At 39.6% G+C, this 22,714-nt stretch overlaps 1 protein-coding gene across 2 annotated transcripts; it reads left to right on the top strand.

Annotated features, from left to right (window-relative positions):
- The first annotated feature begins 3,853 nt into the window (after window positions 1-3,853).
- On the top strand, window positions 3,854-9,081 carry LOC141586613 (transcription factor bHLH74). 2 transcript variants are annotated; one of them, XM_074407903.1, is made up of 11 exons: window positions 3,854-4,398; window positions 4,999-5,127; window positions 5,732-6,211; window positions 7,035-7,262; window positions 7,340-7,405; window positions 7,493-7,561; window positions 7,743-7,814; window positions 7,917-8,057; window positions 8,370-8,451; window positions 8,548-8,593; window positions 8,698-9,081. In XM_074407903.1, the coding sequence occupies exons 3-10, from the start codon at window positions 5,735-5,737 to the stop codon at window positions 8,568-8,570; spliced, it is 1,158 nt and encodes a 385-aa protein (XP_074264004.1). In that variant the 5' UTR covers window positions 3,854-4,398; window positions 4,999-5,127; window positions 5,732-5,734; the 3' UTR covers window positions 8,571-8,593; window positions 8,698-9,081. The 2 variants fall into 2 exon arrangements, with proteins under 2 accessions (XP_074264004.1, XP_074264005.1); XM_074407904.1 differs by lacking the exon at window positions 3,854-4,398 and adding an exon at window positions 4,565-4,684.
- Window positions 9,082-22,714: the final 13,633 nt, after the last annotated feature.

Genomic DNA, 22,714 nt, shown 5'->3' with positions numbered 1-22,714 from the left:
GGTGATAGATGAGAGAGGGATATATTAGGGTTAGAGAGAAAGGGAACCGTCGAAAATAAAATTAGACTTACGAACTTGCGTTTTATAATAACGCGTCAACATCGGCTATACTCGGTCGAGTACTCATATACTCGGCCGAGTAAGCCCTACTCGGTCGAGTGTTAACACCACTCGGCCGAGTAGCCCTTACTAGGTCGAGTAAACAATCACACAGATTCCTTATCCTCTCGCCTATCCCCTCCTATGATCTTCTGTGGTCAAACGGTCGGTCAAATGGTCCTTTAACGGGGCGGGTATTACACATAAAGTACATCCTTAAGCACGAAATTCGTGCCTAAGACAATTTCGCCATGCTCATATGCTTCAACACTTCGTCCATCAGGTAAGCCAACGATTGATTTTCCCTCCGTTCGAATTTTACTAAGACATTCACGGCTTCCCATCATGTGATGAGAAGCACCGGTGTCAATTATCCATTCACAAATCATATTAACACGCATACCTGATAATTTATCGCTACCTTCCAGGCTTGCCATTAGAAGAGAACGGATGCGCTCTATTTCGTCGTTGGTGAAGGGAAGGATTTTTTTTGTGACTCGCTTTCCCTTGATGTCGACGCACTACCACTGCCTATAGCATTGACATGGAACGTGTTTTGCTGTCCACGTCCCCCTAAGCGACCTCATCCACGGCCATAGCTGCCTCGACTAGTCCTTGTTCCTCGACGGCCTCGACCTCTCCCCCTGGCTTTGACAATTCATAGCCATGTTTGTCATAGCAATTCTCATCAGTGTGATAAAATTTTCCACAAAGGCTGCACTGTGGTGGTCCATCGTCTTCCTCTGTGTCCTGCCTCGAGTAGGCACCTCTGCCTCGTCCTGTTCCGTGCGTTTTCACCGCCATCGCAGCTTTATTCTTCTCTTGTTTTGCCTTTGTTATTGTGGCATGCCTTTCTTCCCTCAGGACCAGCGAGTATGCCCTGGTAAGAGACGTAATCGGATCTTCCATTCATAGATTAGAGCGAATATTACAGTATAATGCCGTATCAAGACCCATCAAGAATTGATGAATCTTTTCTTCCTCCATTTCTTTGGCTAACATCGTTGCAGCACCACAAGTACACTTTGGCACTCGGCTGTAATTTCCGAGTTCATCCCATGTCATCTTCAAAAGGGTGTAGTATTCAACTACGAATTGTCTTCCTTGTTTAGACTCGCTGAGTTCTCCTTTTAATTGGTGAAGTCGTGGAGCGTTCCCTGCCGAAAATCGATCCTTTAACTCTTCCCATATTTTTGCAACCGTCAAAGAGAACGAGATGCTTGGGTGTAATTTTTGATCGATCGCGTTTCGCAACCATGCTTTAACCATCGCATTGCATTGTCGCCATGCCACCAATTTAAGACTATCACTTCCTTCAACCCCTTCTGGTTTTTCCACCTTGCCTTCAACAAAGTCCAATTTGTTTTTCGCATCGATGCCGTTCGTAACGGCATCGGCCCACAGTTCATAATTATCACCGTTAAAGACGGCTTGTGTGAGCATTAAATTGGGTCTGTCAGATGGGTGAAGATAGAGTGGTGAAGTCATGAGAATAGATTGTTTCTCCACAATTTTGTTTCCTTTGTTTTTGTCGCTATCTCCTGGCGTGTTTGGTTATTTTTGTTTTGAATTTTTTTTTGTGTGTGGATTGATCGATGCTCACGATACCATGATAAAACGAAAGATGCAAATGAAGGAATAAGATGAAGTATTCTACTTATCATTTATCGTTTGTCAAACAAACCATATATACAATACTAACTTATTCCTTAGGAAAACTATCCCTAAGAATTAGGCCTAAATATCTCAACTAATATTACAAAAGATATTAGATACCTAAGTTACAATATACATAAGATCAAAATAATATATACTCCGTACAATATTCTTTCATTTCTAAAAAAGAATTATCACAAAGGTAAAATCTAAGGGTTAAAACTTAAAACTTGAGTGAAACTCCCAAGGATCTTAGGTTCAAGCCTGAGCAAGATCAATCTTATAAGTGTTGGAAAGGCATATAAATAAGTAAATAACGGGGAATAAGTATATACTCCTTCATCTACAAAAAAAAAAGTATATACTCATTCCTAGTCTAATTGTTGGTTCTCTTTCTTTTGGGTACCAAGCCTAAGAAAATGAATTTGGACCACACAAAATACTATATCCCACATAGAATTGAATTTGGACTACACAAAATTTACCAAAAAAAAAAGGGAAACCAACACCGACTAAGGCTCTGTTCTTTTGGGCTGAAACTAATCTGATCTGAACTGAACTGAACTTATAGGATATGAACCGAATCAATCAACTTATAGGATTCAACTAAATCGAACTTATAGAATCAATCGAATCGAACTTATAAGATCTCGAATCAATCGAATCGAACTTATAGGATCTCAATCGAATCGAATCGAACTTATAGGATCTCGAATCGAATCGAATCGAATCGAATCGAACTTATAGAATCTGAAGTGAACTTAAATTAAGTGACTTTAAGTCCAAAAGAACAGGGCCTAACATCAAAAAAAGGAAAGAGGAATATAGATAAATTAACCATTTATGAGTGGTGGTATAAAATGAGTAGTTAATGTTGGAATATCCAGTAAGATAACAATTTATAACCCACGGAGCAGCTGACCAAATAATTGGGGGTTTGACTATTTACCAACCCATTTCATCTGCTCTGCGTCTCTGAACCTTTTGACAGATGTATACAGATTACAGCTGCTCATGTACTCGCCATATTTATGTAATTTTCCTTTGATTATTAGATTCCTTTGTTCCTTATGTTTCTCCTTTCTAGTACGAGTACTTCTTAAAAATTTGACATTCATTCACAAATCAATAAACCATCTTCCAAACAATTGATAGATCCATTTAACAATTTACGCAGTTAACATACCTTCTTAGCACCTTAAAACAGGAAGTGACGAACTCCTATTATTGACAGCAATTAGTCTCATTATAGACGGATATATGTCCGTCTAAAGTGAAAGACGTGTTAAATATGCTTAAAGTGGTGACATTTTTGGGTCTCATCATACAACTTGTTGCTTATCTTATGCTAGAGTGGGTGGATATTTGATTCGTTTATAACTATAGATGTAGAATTTGTATATTAACAAATACTTACGAGTACGTCACATTAAAGGGGGTGTGGCTTGGATCTGATATAATGTGAAATGCAAAATTTGCCGGGTCTAGCCTCGTGGTTTTGAGAGAGCAAAATTTTGTGGCGAAGTCATGTTATAACCTGTAGAGTTAGGAGTTAATTTTGTGGCAAAGTCATGTTATAACCATTAACTCTCGTGGTTTTGAGATAAGAAAATTTTGTATGCCTATGAAGTACGTGTTACTATCAATTTGTTAGTATTGTCTTCATATCACATTGTGATATACTCTCTTTTTCTTAGTGAATAGTTTGTATTTACTTTATTTTACGAAAGAACAAAACAAATGTAAATTATTGACTGGAACTGGGGAATATAAGGACAACTTACTAGTTTAACTTTGCCACATCAAATTTCTTTGTTGAAGGCTTGCCACATCAAATTTTGAACTAAGATAATTTTAAGTCATAACTTACTCCAGTGATTTAACTAATTTACTACAAAGTACTAATTTGGATGAACGCAGACATCATACTTTTAGTTGTTTACTTCTTGTTATCCATTTAAATTTATTGCCCATGTTAAAATTTCTCATCACCTAAGCGACGTAACATTAAATTATAATTTCGCCGGTGACTAAGACATCTTCGGTAATGTAAAGCAGGTCATAATCCCTAGTGAAGTAGTGATTGAGGATGGTCTTTGAGAACAATGTAAGATAAGCAAGCAAGTAAGCAACAATAGCAATGAGTTAGTTTTCTCAAAAGAAATGAAAAAGAAGGGAAGAGTGGGGTTAGTTGGCACTAAGTAAAATGAGTGTGAAACAGCAAAGAGATGGCTGTTTTTAAAGAATAGTTGGCAAATTTGTGTCAGTAAAAATAACAAAAGCACCCAATAAAAAATTATTACCCCTAGCCTACCTCTACCTCTACACTACTCCCAGCAAGCAAGCAAGCTTGGCCTTCAAGAGAAGCACCTCTCTAATCACTTCAATATCTAATTACTTAAATAATCACTTAATTAATTAAAATAATTAATAAAATAATGTGTTAATCAGAGCACAGTACTAATAATTAAGAGTGAGAAGTTTAAAAAAATAAAAGTTTGGAAGGCATTACAGCAGGTAAAGTGGGATATAATAATTATGATTATTTTTAGGAAATGATTTAACCAAACAAAGAGCAGTTGGCAGTGGTTAGTCTATCAATTAAAATATTATGATGATGAATGTCACCAGTTGCTTCACCAGGTAACCAATCTCCCTCTCTTTCTATCTCTCTTTTATTACTTAGCATCATTCGATTATTTACTGTTGTCGACGGTGGAGACCCCGTTTTATAACCAACCAAAAAAAAAAGTATGAGCTTGTGATCCATATAAGTTTGGAACTTGGTGCTTTAATTTCATGTTTTAGCAACTACCCATCTCTTAAATTTGTGGAATTTCTCTCTTTTATTTGCTTTAGCATTATTCAATTACTTACTGTTGTCGACGGTGGACATTCCGGTTCACAACCAACAGAAAAAAAACTCATGGTATGAAGTTGTGATCCATAAAGTTTGGAACTTGTGACCCATCTCTTAAATTTGTGGAATTTCATGCTGTTTTTAACTAAACAGCATTTGATGCTTTCTGGGTTTATACCTAAACATCTGAAATTAGTAGGATTCCTGTTGATTTTTAGGAGAATTTGATGCTTGTTCATCTTCTTTAGGTTTGCCCATATTAGAATATATAGCCAAAAAACACAAGGAATTTATTATACAACTGTCAAATTCCTTCATTTTTGCGCTGTAATTCCGAGTTTTGAGCAAGTTCATTGTTTCATTGTTGATTCCTTTTGTTTTAGGTATAACCCACATCAAATTTGGGGTTAATTTCTTGATTTAGAGGGTTTTAAGCATTAAAATTAGTGAGAAATCAAAGGTGCTCAAGCTGTGGAGAACAAAAGGGAATCTGCTTTCTTTATGCAATTCTGGTGAGCTGTTGCTTAACCTTCTTATGTTATTCCAATATTTTTTCTTCTTTGTATACTTTATGCTCTGCAAAATTTCCACTTTCCTGTCTGTTTGTAGCATATTATAAGCATCCTAACCTTAGGCTTGATCCTAGAGTAATAAGAGAAGGCAATATAAAAATAGAAAAGTAAAATTAAAGGGCAACTACAGTTTTGGGTGTGTAGATTTTATGCCTGATACGCTGTAAGACGGTCTTATTTTATAATTTGTGTTGTTCGGTAGGTTATGTAATTAGTGTATTGGATGCTGCATTTGAGAGGCTTCTCTTTTGCTTTAGCTTCTCAAGTCAGTGTCTATAAAGCTGCAAAGGTTATTTGTTCCTTGTTGAGTTCTACAAGATTAGCAGCTGATTTTGGTCAAAGTCACTTTGTGCTTTAGTTTCTGTTAGATCTTTTACTTATTTTATGTACAAAATATATAAATTCTGTCCTGGTTTTGAGGTGGCTACTGAACTTTGAGCTTCTTTTTACATTTGTTTCTGTGTATGTGTGTGTGTGTGTTTATAATGTTATAAATATGAAGAGATTACTTACACTCTGAGGTTTTCATACTCTTGTTTTCTAGAATATGGGTGATGATAGAAGTAGTCAAATGGGGTATCAACATAATTGCCCTTCGTCCGGTATGAATTCAAGACCAATGGTGATGCATCCTGGTTACAGTTCTAGTTGGGATCCCATGGTTTCTCTTGGTCAAAGCGCGAATTTTGGTGCTTCTTCAATGGTTACACAGGCTGAATTGTCCCACATGGTCAACTACCCCTCAGATCCGAACATTGCTCAATTGCTGCCTAAGCTATCGATGTTTGGGAGTGGAAATATTCATGAGCTTGTGAATCCCTTTGGTGTTTCTGGGGGTTCACAAATTCCAAACGATCTCTTTCTTCAAAATAATGTATCTAAGAAAATCGTAATGGATGAGAAGCCGTCGACATATAATGCTCAGACTGAGAGAGGTTGCCAAGTATCAGAAGGGAGAACAGTAGGAGTGTCACCAAATGGCAAAAGGAAGAGAACTTCTGAACCTAATTCTCCAGTCACTAAGGTAATTTGCTGCCATTGTTCTCTTTAATTGTGTGTTTTAGCTTTATTAGTCACGCAGTACAAAATTGAAAGTCAAAGCATGATTACAGATGAATCCATAGTTGTCGTGCTTTGCGGGTGATTATAACATGCTTTAACTCGTGTTGTTTAAATTGACCTGAACAAAAGATTCTAATAATAGATTGATTTGACGTCCAAGCTAGTCGGGGAAAGATTTTTCTTCGAATCCATATTGTCGTCATGTTGTAAGAGTCGTTGCCATGATAGTTACTTTCACGATCTGGTCTTAAAGTCGCTTAAAGCATCCCAAATATGGAGTACATTTTTTTCCCTTAACTTGCATAAACTTAGGCAAGTTTAAAGGCTTATCTCAGCATAAATGCTCGGATAAGATGGAGTTAGGCTGGTTTGGTATGATTGGATTTGACACAATACAGTTGCTTTCAAATCGAGAAGATATTAATTAGTCATCTGTGGTGCATAATGAACATTATGTATGTTGGACTTAATTTGCAATGGTAGCCATAATTACTCCTTTTGTAAAGGCAGTCATATAATTAGAGCATTTTTGTATTATTTTTTTGACTTTTTAGTCTTGAGCATGATGTCATGCTTACTCATCAACCCATATCTACTACTTGTTGGAATGAAATTATGCTGCAATTCTATTGATAGATCATCATTGACGAATTTACATTTTATTTTACCTATATTTGGAGAATTTATTAGTTTCAATTGACATCGGTTGACCATTAAATTTGGGCGGAGAGTCTGGAGACAATACGAAGTAGTATATTTAACAAGTTGGGTTTTTTGCATGATAGGTTGCAGAAGGAGACCTGCAAAAGGACCATTCGAGTGAAACCTGCTCAAAAGAGCAAGAGGAAAATTGGCAAAAATCTGAGCAAAATGCTGCCGCCAATTTATCTGGAAAACAAGCAGGCAAACAAGTGAAAGAAAGTTCTCAAGGCGAAGAAGATTCTAAACAAAATTACATTCATGTGAGAGCTAGACGTGGCCAGGCAACGAATAGTCACAGTCTAGCAGAAAGGGTAAAAACTTTTATGAACCTCTTAACTTGTGACACCGTATAAAAAAAATTGTGCTGAATGGAATTACCCATCGACAGGTAAGAAGAGAGAAAATTAGTGAGAGGATGAGACTACTTCAAGAACTAGTTCCCGGATGTAATAAGGTAAATGGCTTTGCCTTGTATTCCAGTTGATCAGACACTCATTTTTTCACGTCATACATTTTTGATTTATGTGCTTGCTATGTGTAGATTACTGGCAAAGCAGTGATGTTAGACGAGATAATCAACTATGTGCAATCACTCCAACAGCAGGTTGAGGTGAGTAAAATGATACGGAGTATCATTCATGTTAGTTGGTTTGATGTCATACTGTCATAGTCTTTGTTGTAGGTCAAGCTATATGAAAAAATAGGTGAAGCGAAAGGAATGTTCTCGTTGCCACTGTTAAAAGTTCTGGGGTCTGAAGTAGCTCTGATCGGTGTTTTGTTTTCATTTGCAGTTTCTATCGATGAAGCTTGCCACTGTTAATCCTGAATTAAACTTTGATCTAGAACGATTGTTATCCAAAGAGGTAAGAGTGAATTTTCTAAAACCTCGCTAATTATATATTTAAACCAAGTCATACCATGTTAAGTCTGCGTGTTGACATTACACTCGTCGCATTATTGCTTAGATTCTGAATTCACGAGGAGGAGGTCCACCAATCCTCGGATTTGATCAAGGAATGAGCTCTGCGCATGGCTTTACTCAGGGTATTCATCAAACGATGATCAACATGCCAAATGCCGCTTCCCAATATCATCACATGTCTCAGGTACACAATATCCCATTTCATCTTCAAAGTACCATGGGGTCCTATGGTTGACAATCTAAACTATGTTACTTTCACACTTCACTTTAAAAGCGTTTCGTGTTGGAGTGCCGTGTGTTCCACACGCCTACATTCCAACACGACCCTTGATACTTCATTTAAACCAAAACATGAAATTTTTCATAAAAATAGTAGTGCTCGACACTCAACACATGACGCTTTCAACATTTTGCAACTAGTCAGATTAACATGGCTTGACCCTTGATATCATCTTTGATAACGAAAGGGTGTTCTTTTTTTTCCTGGTACATACAGCCTGTATGGGATGGTGACCTGCAAAGTCTTCTTCAAATGGGTTTTGACGCTAACACAGCTGTGGGTGGTCTTGGACCTAATGGTAACTCTCTGAAATTACTCCGCAATTTCTTTTCTCTCCCCTTAATTTAGTACTATGAAAACAATGGCTGATATATAATTTCCGAAAATTTGACAGGAAGCTCAAAGAATGAGCTATAGGATTACTATCAGAAATACAACAGGTTCTTCTGATTTCTCCTAACCTAAAATTGAATACATAGTTCACAACGCGATTATTCTCAGAGCCCGATTATACTCAACTAGAAAAAGGAAATTGTTTTTGCAGGAAATCGCATTAAAAAGGTTATAGATTGGTGTTGTATAGGTGTTGGGGCTCCCTACTTTTCTTCGCGTTTTAGAGAAGAAGACGACGTGCTAGATGTGCAACTTCTTGTAAATTGAGAAAGGTGGTGGTAAACATGTCAAGACTTGTTGATCATGGTTTTAAATTTGCTAAGTTGTAGATTTGGAGAAGTGATTAAATTACCAACAATGCTTTTCAATATTTTGATTGATTATATCTTTAATTACAATTAGTCTTCCTTAAGACGGAGGTATCCGTCTTATTAATTAATGTTGTTTTTAAGTAGATTTTTTGTAAAGTGTATTAAAGACAGTATTTGGTATATGAGATGTGTGGTGGGCTTTAACAGCTGATTGTGAGTTGTCATTGTTTGTTTCACCAAACATCATTTTGGTTCATTCAATTGCACTTTTACTTCCTTTTTTCATCCATTTTTTTTTTTACTGGAGAATGAGGTCCCCTCAGTGGCCCTCACTGATATCACAGATCGATATAGTTTGATGACTTGAATTTGTGCCAAGAGTTTAAGATATATCCATGTTCCGTCTTAAACTTAGAACTAAAAGATGTTATTTTCCCTTGAATATTATGATTTACATTATGTCAATTTATACAGCAAAACATACCTAAATTAGCTAGAAGATTGACCCGATTCTATGGCTAATTACAAGGAAGGCAATCACTAATTATCATAAAGAGAAACTAATTGACGGATAATACTTGTCCTCGTTGTTTGAACTGTGTGGAGACTTGTCTCCATGTAGTTCGGGATTGTGGGTGGGTGGAAGGGATATGGGAGGGGTTGGGGGTGGATGTACTACATGAGGCGGGCTTTGAGCGGGTGAGGGAGTGGGCGGAGGAGGTGTTGCGAGGATGTGAGGGAGTGCGGTTTGTTCATGACCGGGTGTTGGGCCATTTGGGAGAAGCGAAACAAAGTGAGTTTTGATAACGGTGAGTAGCGTGGAGAGGAGGTTGTACGGAGGACGAAGGAGATTATTTCGGAGATGGAATGTGCTGTTGTTGGCGGCGGGGTGGGCACGGGAGGACAGGTAATGATTGATGGTGGGAGGAGTTAGGAGAGGCTGAGGGAGGGGTGGTTCAAAATAAATGTTGATGCGGGTGTTGTGGAGGGTATGGGTACGGATTTGGGTACGGGTTTGGGGGTTGTTTGTCGTAATGCTTCAGGTAGTGTGCAGTGGAAGGGGTGGCGGTTCAGGACGCACGGATAGTCTCTCCGGAGGTGGCAGAAGCGTTGGCGGTGCTACAGGGTCTCAAGGAGGCAAAACAAGCAGGTGTCTCCCTAGCCGTGATCGAGAGTGATTGCCGAGGAGTGATTGAGGATTTGAAGAATCGACGGTCCGGGCGCAGTGAGCTCTTCTTAATTTATAAGGATATTTTGGATTTTTGTAATTTTTTCGAGTCTATTTCCTTTAATTTTGTTCGTAGAGACTTTAATAGAGTGGCACATGGTTTAGCTCATACGATGTCATGGGTTGCTGGTTGGCGTAGTTAGCAAACTAATGCTCCGGGTTGGTTGTTGTCTTTGGCACGCGATGATTTAATAGTAAGGAATTAACCCTTACGGGGTTTCATTAAAAAAAAATATGGAGAATAGTGACATATTCTAATACACCTCCTTAGTTGAAGCTGGAGGAGGACATATGCTGAGACTGGACCGGAAATCATCGAAAAGAATATTGGGCAAGTCCTTGGTAAAAATATCCACAAATTGATATCGCCATGGGACATGACAGACTTGAACCTGGCCAAGAGCAACTTTCTCTCTGACAAAATGAATGTCAAGTTCAATATGCTTAGTGCGCTGGTGATTAACCGGATTTCCGGATAGATAAATGGCCGAGACATTCTCACAATAAACCACAGTAGTTTTTTCGAATAAGGCAGTGAAGTTCCAGTAGCAAGTTCCGAATCCAACATGATTCGGCTACAGCGTTGGCCACGCCACGGTACTCGGCCTCTGCACTTGACCGTGATATGGTCGCTTGTCTTTTCAAGGACCATGAAATAAGATTATCACCAATATATACGCAGTATCCAGAGGTAGAGCGTCGGGTGTCGGGACACCAACCCCAATCGGCATCACTATAGGCGGTTAAAGTAGAGGTAGATGATGAAATTAAGTGTAAGCCATAGTGAGTCGTACCTCGGAAGTAACGAATGATACGTTTAAGGGCACTGAAGTGAATTCGCGAGGATCATGCATATGCAAGCAAATTTGTTGGACTGCGTAGGAGATGACGGGGCGAGTGAAGGTCAAGTATTGAAAAGCCCTTGCTAGGCTGCAAAAGAGAGTGGGATCAGCAACAGGGGCGCCTGATTGGGCACTTAATTTAGACTTTGTATCCACCGAGGTTTGAGCGTGTTTACAAGTGGTCATGTTTGCCCTGCTAATAATTTCTTCTACATATTTTTCCTGGTGAAGAAACAATATGTCTTACTGCCGAAATATCGAGGAAAAAATTGAGAGGACCAAGGTCTGTCATTGCAAATTCGGTATAAAAGTGAGCCATAATTTCATCTTGAAGAGCAGCAGTAGAAGTAGTAAGAATTATGTCATCGATATATAAGAGAATATAAGCCACATTAGTATCGTTGTGATAAATAAATAAATAAAGAGTTGTCGGATTTTCTATGAGTAAATCCGATGGTGGAGGCATAAGTAGAAAACCGTTGGTACCACGCGCAAGGCGCTTGTTTGAGGCCGTAAAGTAATATTTTAAGAAGACATACATGATTAGGAGGGTGACGGTCTCAGAAACCTGGTCGTTGGTTCATATATACCGTCTCGGCAAGATGGCCATGTAAGAAAGCATTCTTGACATCAAGTTGGTGAATGGGCCATTGTTTGGAGACGACAAGGCTGAGATCGGTACGAATGGTCACGGGTTTTACCACGGGATTGAAAGTTTCATCGCAATCGACTCCCACTTGTTGAGACCTGCCAGTGACAACAAGACGAGCTTTGTATCGCTCCAAATCACCGTTAGCTTTAAATTTATGTTTAAACAACCAAAGACAACGTGTTATATTGACTTTAGGAGGTCGCGGCACAAGAACCCAAGTCTTATTCTTAATGAGAGAGTCATAATTCAAGTGAGGGTCAATAAGGGCATCAATTGGGTTTTGGGGCACGGGTGAGAGAGGTTGTAGCATATAAATCGAAAACGGATTTAGGTTTAAATATACCGTGTTGGGCTCGGGTTGTCATTTGAGGTGAAGGTTGGGGAGGTGGCGAGGTTATGGGAGAGGCGGTGGACGTGGGTGGGGAGGTGTCTGGGACCCGTGAGTGTGCTGGATGGATGTATGGGGCGGTGTGTCAGTTTTGGGTGTAACCCGTGGTTGTGAGGGTTGACATTGGGTGATGTGGTGGGACATATAGGTGTTGGGTCAGGTGCAAGAAAGTGATATGATGAAGCAAGTGGTTTGTCAAATTGGGCAAAAGGGAAGACCGATTCATAAATGTCACATGTCGAGTTATAATGACCTTACGAGTATCCAACTCCAAGCATTTGTAACCACGATGATTAGACGGGTAGCCGAGGAAGACACACGGTGTAGCACGGGGGTCAAGCTTGTGAATGGAAGAGGGAAGTTTGTGTGGGTAGCAAAGGCAGCCAAAGGTTTGAAGATGGGTATAGGCTGGGACTCGATGGTAAAGGCTAGAGGTAGGTAAGTCGTAATGGTTGGCTTTGCTTTGTAATATGTCGTGGATATATGTGGCCATAGCGAGAGCATGGTGCCACATTGAGAGGGGCATATGGGCGTGAATGAGAAGAGTGCGAATAGTGTTGTTAATAGTTCGGATTTTACGTTCCGCTTTGTCATTCTGTGGAGATGTATGGGGGCACAAAAACCGAAACAACATGCCTGTGTGGCGAAAAACTTATGAAGGGGGAAGTTATCATATTCACGTCCATTATCGCATTGGAGAGTTTTAATTGGAAGATTAAATTGAGTTTTGATCATGTTATAAAAAGTAGTAGAGACTTGATAAACATGAGATTTATTTGTGAGAGGAAACGTCCATAGAAAGTTGGTGTAGTCGTCGACAAAAAGAATGTAATATCGTTGATTCAAAGTATTTAAAACGGGCGAAGTCCAAAGGCCCATCTGCAAAATATTAAATGGGCTAACAGTTTGAGACAAAGAGGCATGAAAAGGAAGTTTAATGTGTTTCCCTAATTGACACGAATTGCAAAAAGACAAAGCATTACGAGGACGACACGAAATCCTTTTATTAGTATAAAGAGAATTAAAAAGAGCAGAGCCCATATGTCCTAAACGTCCGTGCCAAGTATTGGAGGAAATAGCAGAAAAAGCATGAGGATGAGCGTCTTGGGTGGCATGGGTTGACAACTGAAGAGGGTAAAGGTCACACGTGCTATGGCTTCTCATAATCGGAATCCCCGTCTTGAGATCCTTCACAGTAAAACCAAATGGGTCAAACTGGACAGAGACAAGATTATCGGTTGTGAATTTTTGGACGGAGACTAAACTCTTGATAATATTGGGCACATGGAGAATATTCTTTAAAATAAGAGATTGATAAGGGGGAGGGAGATACATAGCACCACTGCCAATAATTGGAATCATATGACCATTACCGACTACTATGTGATGTTTACCACTCAAAGAAGAATAAGAAGAGAGATTACCATTGTTGGATGTCATGTGCGACGACGCACCTGTGTCTATATAATAATTGTCATCGGGTTGCTGGAGAGTGAGATATTTCATAACAGCAACGATGTTGGTTGGAACGAGGGCTCCCTGTGGTGTGCCAAGAGGAGACGACTGAGCAATATAGGCCTGGGCAGGACGAGGGCCGGGGATTCCTTGTGAGCGAGAGTTGTTGGGAGGTGTCCAGCCGGTTGTGGGGTACAGACAAAGAGGCATAGGCCACCCCTGCTGCGGTGACGGCTGCGAAGGGGGCATGGGCACCCATGTCCAAGAAGAGGCGTCAGTGTTCATACCATTTTGCTGCTGTCCGTTGCGACCTTGGTAATTGTCATTCGAATTGCCGCCACCACCATTCTTGCCCTGATAATTTCCACGGTGTTGACGACCAATCTTATTTTTATTATTATTTGATTGAGAAGACCCGCCACTGATATGCATTTATTTGGCCATTTCCCCCTCTTCATTCTCATGCATTTTGACTCCATTTGACACGGTTTTGCATGTCTTTGCTTGAATTTTATATCCCGATTCCCTATCATATGTACTTATGCCTTGCCTTGCAAGATTTGAGATGGAAACGGGGGAATAGAAGCAAGAAAGACGAGATTAGAAGCTAGCATGAGGAGAAGAAGAAAAAGCTGAGAATGCGTTCCCAGTCGGTAGGCAGGCAGTCGGTCCGCCGGCTAGGAACCCCATCCTTTGAGGACTTGAAGATTTAGGAAGAAGTTTACAGGGAGTTCCCAGCCGGGCAGCCTACCGGCAACCGGTGCACCGGTTGGGAAAGCAGGAAGAAGGAGAAATAGATAGAAAAAGAAAGAAGAGTTACAGTGAGCTCCCAGCCGGCACCCCGCCGGCCGTGCACACCTGATGACCCAAAATCAAATGCCAACTATCAGAAGACTCCCAGCCGGGCAGCCTACCAGCGGCCGACCCAACGGCTAGGACACATATTTCGCAATTTTGACTTCCTTTGTAATTTTTGACCTATTTTCCTTGTAAACTATAAATACTCTCTCCCTTAATCATTTCAACACACAACCCTAGATCTGAAAAAATACTCTCTAAATTTATGCAACATTCCTTAATCAAAGTTTTAATCTTTCCTTAATTAAGCCTTAATTACTTACTTAATTAGCATAGATCTACTTAGTTTCAATAGTTTACATTTGGGTACTTGGTTTGTAATTGAAGTTTGTTGAAGAACATCTTCCATTTATCATTCAAAGATTAAATCTTTCCCTTTGTTGGTACAAGTTAGTTTCAATTGTTTGCAATTGTCTTCTAAGTATGTGTGAGTAGTGACCCCCTAGGGTTTAGGGGGAAGCTAAGTAGGGCTCAAGGGTTAAGAATGGGTTGTTAATGTTGGTAAATGGGTAAATTGTTCGGCTTTTGTTAACTGTGGAAAATAATCTGTATACTTCCCTTTAACATGAAGGATTATAACGATATAATAAAGATGATCTATGGTCATAAAATAAAATACATAAGCATAAGTAAAAAGATTTAGAATTAACCTCGGGTCCTTGCAAAATTGGCCTAAGAACAATATCAAAATTGATATTCGCCTATTAGTTGCACCCAAGACGATCTAAGATATACCCTTTGATTATGCTAGAAATCAATCTAAAATTTTCTGTAAAATTTTATTGTCTTTGTGTTTTTGTGATGAGAAAGAGAAGGCTAGGTCAGAAAAGGAATAATGTTAGAAATAATTCTCCACCTTTCTTTTTATATAGACCGAAATCCGAAATCAATTAGGAAAAGGAAACCTCCCTAATTTCGCCACATTTGAACCGAAAATAAGGAATTAAATTTCCTTATTTTTGGTCTTTCCAAAAATATATAAAGTGTATTAAATTGTCATCTAGTGAGGATCGAACCCATGACCTCTTGGCTTGTGTACCCTCACTATTACCACTATGACACATTCAACTTGTTAATATTAAATACAACTGATTATATTTAATTACGAATTAACAGATTAATTCTTTCAAACTAACCTTATATATATTTAATTAAATATAACTTATTATATTTAATTTACGAATTGACAGTTAATTCGTCTCAACTTAATATTATTTAATTTTCATTAAATAATTATCTCATCAACACATTGACTAACTTTTTAGTCATTTTGGGCATCAATGTAATTATATTTCTATAACCACATTTCTCAAATACGTCCTATAGGTGTGACCTTTAGGGACCAGTTGATCACCGCCATCTGTATGATAATAACGTCAAACTTTCTAGCAAGCCAACCGTTATTAGGTAAACGTTAATCAACTGATTAAATATACGAAGTATACCCTTGTGAACCTGTAAGAGATTTACAAATGTTATCACACTAATTTGTGGAGGACACAAGCTCAACAAACTCCCACTTGTCCTCACAAGTGTATGTGCGATAACCGATTCTCATATCCTTTAAAATTTCTCCCACTCAATGTAAAACAATTTGCAAATCCGAATTCACAAAGGTCGTATTTTACAAGCGATCAGTATCAAGAGTGGTTTTCCCGACTAGAGAGTAACCTAACTGATAAACGAATCAACATTCGAGCATGGCCATGCATTTCAATTACAACTCCTCGAGTGGCCCTGAGAAATAACTATACCTGATAAGGGATGGATATTTTCCTCAACTCAAATCTTGCAGGTGTAAGCACAGTATGAAATGACCCAGAAAAAATCTACTTAGCCCCAGTTACGGTAGACCATGAGAAAGAAACCAAAGTCACCCAAAAACTGCCTTAATCTCAAGAGACAGTTGATAGTCAAAAGAATCGACTCTAGGTACACAATAGATGTCCTATCCACGACCTGGCACCGAATGTTATAGAACATTTAGGACTCCATTACGTTGTCACAAATAAAAATTGTCCTACGAGGTATCATCATAATCTCGTATCTGTGATCGATTAGTCAACCGTTTAACTTATGGCTCGTTGAACCCACCATCAATCGACTGCACAATATAATAGCCGGAGTTATCAGCTCACATTGGCGATTACGGACAAAAACAAATATAATGTAATTCAGTTCACTTTGTGGCGTTCAATGTTGTCAGTACAATCCACTTGAAAAACAAAATATTATATAAAACGATGAAGTTATAAATAATATATGAAAAAGATAATATATCAAATCCATAATCAAGTACTACAACTTAGGAACATGTTTAATTCCCATGGAATTAACATGCCCTACATGCTTATCATAATTCAACGGTTTGGTGAGAGGATCTGCGATGTTATCATCCGTCGCAATCTTGTCAATCACTATCTCTTCTTGCTCCACGTAATCACGGATCAGGTGAGCCTTCCGTAGTACATGTCTAGATTTGTTGCTAGACTTTGGCTCCTTATCCTGGAAGATGGCACCTCTATTGTCACAATAGATGGTGATCGGGTCATTCGAACTAGAAACTACAGAAAACCCTTGTAAGAATTGACGCATCCATATCGCTTCCTTTGCTGCCTCCGAAGCGGCATAGTACTCGGATTCAGTAGTAGAATCTGCTACAACACTCTGTTTGGAACTCTTCCAGCTGACCGCAGCACCATTAAGAGTGAAGACGAACCCGGACTGAGATTTTGAATCATCTCGATTCGTTTGGAAGCTAGCATCTGCGTAACCGGTTACGCATAGCTTAGTATCGCCTCCATAAGTCAATACCCAATCCTTAGTCCTCCGTAGGTACTTGAGGATATTTTTGACGGCTATCCAGTGTGTTTCACCTGGAGTCTTTTGGTACCGACTCGTCATACTCAATGCATATGCCACGTCTGGACGTGTGCATATCATGGCATACATGATCGATCCTATTGCAGATGCATAAGGAACACGACTCATACGCTCAATCCCTTCATGCGTCGTGGGTGACTGAGACTTGCTCAACTGCATCCCAGTCGTCATAGGAAGGTTCCCCTTCTTGGAGTTGGTCATGCTGAACCTCTCAAGAACCTTATCCAAATAAGACTCCTGACTAAGTGATAACGTCCGTCGTGATCTATCTCGGTAGATACGGATTCCCAAAATACGCTGTGCCTCACCCAGATCTTTCATCTGGAAATGGTTCTTCAACCATTCTTTAACCGAAGATAGAAGAGGAATGTCATTCCCAATCAAGAGTATGTCATCGACATACAATATTAAGAACACAATCTTGCTCCCACTCGACTTGATATATAAGCATGGTTCTTCGACCGATCGAGTGAAACCATACTCTTTTATCACTTGGTCGAAACGATGATTCCAACTCCGAGAAGCTTGCTTAAGTCCATAAATGGAACGCTTAAGCTTGCATACTTTCTTAGGATGTTTAGGATCTATGAAACCTTCGGGTTGCACCATGTACAACTCTTCCTCCAAATAACCGTTTAAGAAGGCGGTTTTCACATCCATTTGCCAAATCTCATAATCATGAAATGCGGCAATCGCTAAGATTATCCGAATGGAACGTAGCATGACTACAGGTGCAAAAATCTCATCATAATGCAATCCATGCACTTGAGTGAAACCTTTTGCCACAAGTCGTGCCTTATAGATATCTGGTTGCGCGTCTACAGAACGCTTTATTTTGTAAAGCCATTTGCACTGTAGAGGTTTTACCTTATTAGGCAAATCAACTAGATCCCATACGTTATTCTCATACATAGAGTCCATCTCGGATTGCATGGCTTCAAGCCATAGCTTTGAGTCGGAACAGGCCATAACACCTTAATAGGTTGCGGGTTCATTACTTTCTAGAAGTAAAACGTCATTCTCCTCGACCATACCAATGTATCTGTCCGGAGGATGAGAGTCTCTAGCCGACCTCCTAGGTTCCTCAGGAATATTAACCGTATCATCGATTGGAGGTACACTTCCTCCATCTGTTCCTCGGTTGTTGGTTCTGGAATCTCCGACAGCTCGAAGGTTCTATTACTCGACTTGTTCTCGAGAAATTATTTCTCTAAGAACGTCGCACTGGCCGCAACAAATACTCGATGTTCGGTTGGCGAATAGAATTAATGACCAAATGTTCCTTTTGGATAACCTATAAAGTATGTCTTGACTGATCGCGGGCCGAGCTTATCCTCGTGTCTCCACTTGACATAAGCCTCGCAGCCCCAAACCCGAATAAAGGACAAGTTAGGTACCGTTCCCTTCCACATTTCATATGGAGTCTTATCGACAGCTTTAGATGGACTTCGGTTAAGTATAAGAGCAGCTGACAAAAGAGCATAACCCCATAATGAATCAGGCACTACCGTGTGACTCATCATGGATCGAACCATATCAAGTAAGGTTCGATTTCTCCGTTCGGACACACCATTTAATTGAGGTGTTCCAGGTAGAGTTAATCGTAGAGCGATTCCACGATCTTTCAGGTGTTGATCAAACTCATTTGAAAGATATTCGCCACCCCGATCTGAACGGAGTGCTTTAATCTTTCTACCCAGTTGGTTCTGTACCCTATTCTGGTATTCCTTAAATTTCTCAAAGGACTCACTTTTATGCTTCATTAAGTAGACATATCCGTATCTACTCAAATCGTCCGTGAAAGTGATAAAATATCTATAGCCATCTCTAGCGGTAATTGACATAGGTCCACATACGTCCGTATGTATGAGTCCTAATAGGTCACTAGCGCGCATTCCAACACCTTTGAAGGAAATTCGAGTCATCTTGCCAATGAGACATGATTCACACGTGCCATATGCATAAAATCCGAATGAGGGAATAGTCCCATTATCGACGAGTTTCTTTACGCGTTTCTCATTTATGTGTCCCATTCGACAATGCCATAGATAAGTTTGATCTTTGTCACCAACCTTTAATTTCTTATTATTCATGTGTAATACTTCCGTGGTTTGATCTAAGATATAAATTCCATTCATGGAAACTGCTTTGCCATAAATCATTTCATTAAAAGAGAAAATACAACTATTATCCTTTATTGAAAATGTAAAACCGTCTTTAGCAAGTACGGAAACAGAAATAATGTTCTTAGATAAACTGGGTACATAGTAACAGTTATTTAAAGATAACTCAAAACCACTAGGGAGTTGGATTACATATGTTCCCTTCGAGGCAGCAGCTACTCGTGCTCCATTCCCGACTCGCAGGTCCACATCACCTTTTTCGAGAGGTATGATGTTCTTTAGGCCCTGCAAATGATTACACAGATGAGAACCACAACCAGTATCTAGTACCCAAGTTCCGAAACTTGCAGGTTAATCTCAATCATATGAATATAAGATGACATACCAACAGAAACTACGCGGCCTGCCTTGATGTCCTCACGGTAGACGGGACAGTTCCTCCTCCAATGTCCAGTCTTGTGACAATGGTGGCACTCTATGTCACCGCCCTTGCTCTTTGTCTTGCCCTGTGAGCCACTAGTCTCACCAGGCGCACTCTTACCGTTTCCTGGCTTCTTAAACTTTGGCTTACCTACAGCTAGGTCGCCTTGAGCATTGCCCTTACCTTTACTCTTGTTGTGAATCGTGAGAACATCCTGCTTCATGCTCCCACTCAATTTCATATCCTTCTCGGTGCATGCGACGAAGGGAGTGTAGCTCATGAGGACTCTTTTTCAAGTCATTCATGTAGTAGTTCGCCCTGAAAAGGGCAAAACCATCGTGAAGAGAATGAAGCATTCGGTCAATGACAATGCTCTCACTGATTCTACAATTCAGTGACTCCAGTTTCTCGACATTCTCAATCATGTGAAGAATGTGTGGGCTAACCGGTTGGCCCTTCTGGAGTTTCGCATCAAAGAAGCGACAGGTATGCTCATATGTGATGATTCTCGGTGCCTTTGAGAACTCATTAGTGAGCGTGGTGAAAATCTTGTTTGCACCTTGGGCAATGAAGCGTCTCTGCAAATTGGTTTCCATTGCAAAGATGAGTACGTTCTTTATCGCACCCGCTTCCATAACGAAATCACTATAAGCGAGTGACTCGTTGGCTCCTGCATTTGGGCCTGGGTTGACCGGTATTGGCTCAGTTAAATACCTGAGCTTACCGTCAGCAATGGCAGCATTCCGTAGTGCCGCCTCCCAGTCCGCAAAGTTGGACCCATCATTCTTCAGTCGCGTGGACTGATTCATTTGGTCCATGAATACTTTTAGCCAGGATGAACGATCTAGTGTGGCACTAGGCATTGGGATTGCGTTATTTCCAGTCATTTGTTGTAACAGTATTATTGATAGTTAGCGTGTTCTACACTGCGAAAGAAGAATAAAATAATAAGCATGCATCGTTTTATTTTAAGTCTAATGAACTAATGTTATAACGCGAAGACTCAAAAACATTTATACAATTGACCTCCCTCAAGAATTATATAAATGACCCCAAGACTCAATTCTCTGTAAATTGATAAGGTAACCTGTTAGCTAATTCTACCGTTAGAATTCCTGGTCGATAAATTTCTGTAAATTTTATCTTTAGTCCATCATAATCACGAGAAACTCTTCGGACTGTGATGTTGAGGTAAACTAAGTCAACACAACTACTTACCCAACGTAGAAGGGGTCATATTAGGCCTACCGACGAAGAAGGGATTCATAGATGTTTGCCCTTATAAAGACTAATCTCAATTTCCGTTTTAGAGGAAGATCCCATCAACTTTTTAATTCATTTTAAGTGAACTACAATCTAGCATGCGAGAATGATTTAAACTAAGGTGATGGCTTAAAGACTGTGACATCTGCATGTCCATGAAAACTAACATACAACCTATATGAGTCAATTTTCAAGCATTTTAGTAGTAGGTGGTTTTGTTTTAGGCGGAATATGATGCAATTACTAGTATGTGAATGAAAATCAATAAAATGAAAAACGTAAAAAAAAACAGTAAAAGTCCTAGTGTGGCCTATCCTATCAAAATGAACAATAAATACAAGTTTGGAATCCATCCTTGGACCCGAGAAGCTTGTCTTGATGTTCCATCTTGATCCATGTAGCGGGAGTGAGCTTGAATCTTCATCTTTAGTCTTCTTTGAAATTACAATAATTAAAATTACATAATTGACCTATTAATTACATTCTAATTTCAAAACCCAAAACTAAAATAAAGGAGATTCGAGATCTCATAATTACATGAAAATTATGTTTCCTTCATTACGAAAACATAATTGACTAAGGCCACACTAAGTATTACAAATTACAACTGTAGATACCTCATTTCTGCACCTCCCGCAAGCCACCCGGTGATGATTGGGCCGCATGTTTGATACGCGGAACGATTTGTGACAGTTCGTAAGATTATCGTCAAATGATTGCTCAAATATTAAATGTCTACCTCTTAGTTGTCATCTACGTCCCGATACGGTCGTTTTGGCAGTAATTAGAGTACATTCGAGTCCGGTCAAAAACCGTCTCCATTTTCTCGATAACTGTTAAATCCAGAGTCGAATGTTCGGAATGTTCCGGATATTTCTATTCCATATTTCACAAATTTTATCTTTTGGCAAATGATATCCCGTAATATTCATAAGATATTCGAATTATTTCCGTCCTACCATAACTCAAACGCGGAATCTTTCTTCACGGAGGAAACCTCCTGAGGAAACGTACGCAAGCGGTAGCGCCGCGCCTCTTCCAAGAGACGCAGTGGCTGCTGCGCCTCTTCCCAGGCGCTTTTCTGCATGTTTTACGTATCTTTTTCATATCTTTCGAGATTCACTTCCAAAGAGTCTCCGAAACCCTAATTCCGTCGTGTGATTAGTATAAATAGGAGCTTTCGTTCCTCATATTTCTCACGCGAGTGTCCGCCCTTCTCTTCTCCCTTTGCATTCTAGACTTTGTTCTTACTTACTGGCGCCTACGTGCTTGAACTTTCAACCATGTAAGCTCGGATCTTTCCGGGTACCAGCCTCTCCGTTGCATGACCGACCAATTTGACCAACTACACTCAATCAACTTAATTTAATCAATCGTTTTCCTCTTACGAGGGCACTCTCTTTGCATTCGCGTCGAGCATTCACTAATCGATATCTTAGTCCTTCTCGTTTCGTCAACATGTAAGTCTGAGGGTGTATAATCCTTATTTATTTATTGTATTTTACTTTTCGTATCATCAATTGTAAGGTTCATGTCGAAAATACCGTTAAAATCGATTTCTAAAACCCTTTGTTAAAATCTGTTTTTGCGGATTTCCAGTAAGTAACCGTCGAGAAAGGACGCAAAGAATCGCTAACGCGCTCTTGAAGGAGCGCAGTTCTGCTGCGCCTCTTCGTGAGGCCGCCGCATTCTGCTTCCTTTCTTCTTCGTTTGCCCTCTCGTAATTCGTGTTCAAATTCAATTC

This window comes from Silene latifolia, chromosome 6 (genome assembly GCF_048544455.1).
Source record: "Silene latifolia isolate original U9 population chromosome 6, ASM4854445v1, whole genome shotgun sequence".
NCBI lineage: Eukaryota > Viridiplantae > Streptophyta > Magnoliopsida > Caryophyllales > Caryophyllaceae > Silene > Silene latifolia.
Note: the sequence above shows the minus strand (reverse complement) of the source record. Positions and strands in the feature narration are given on the sequence as shown.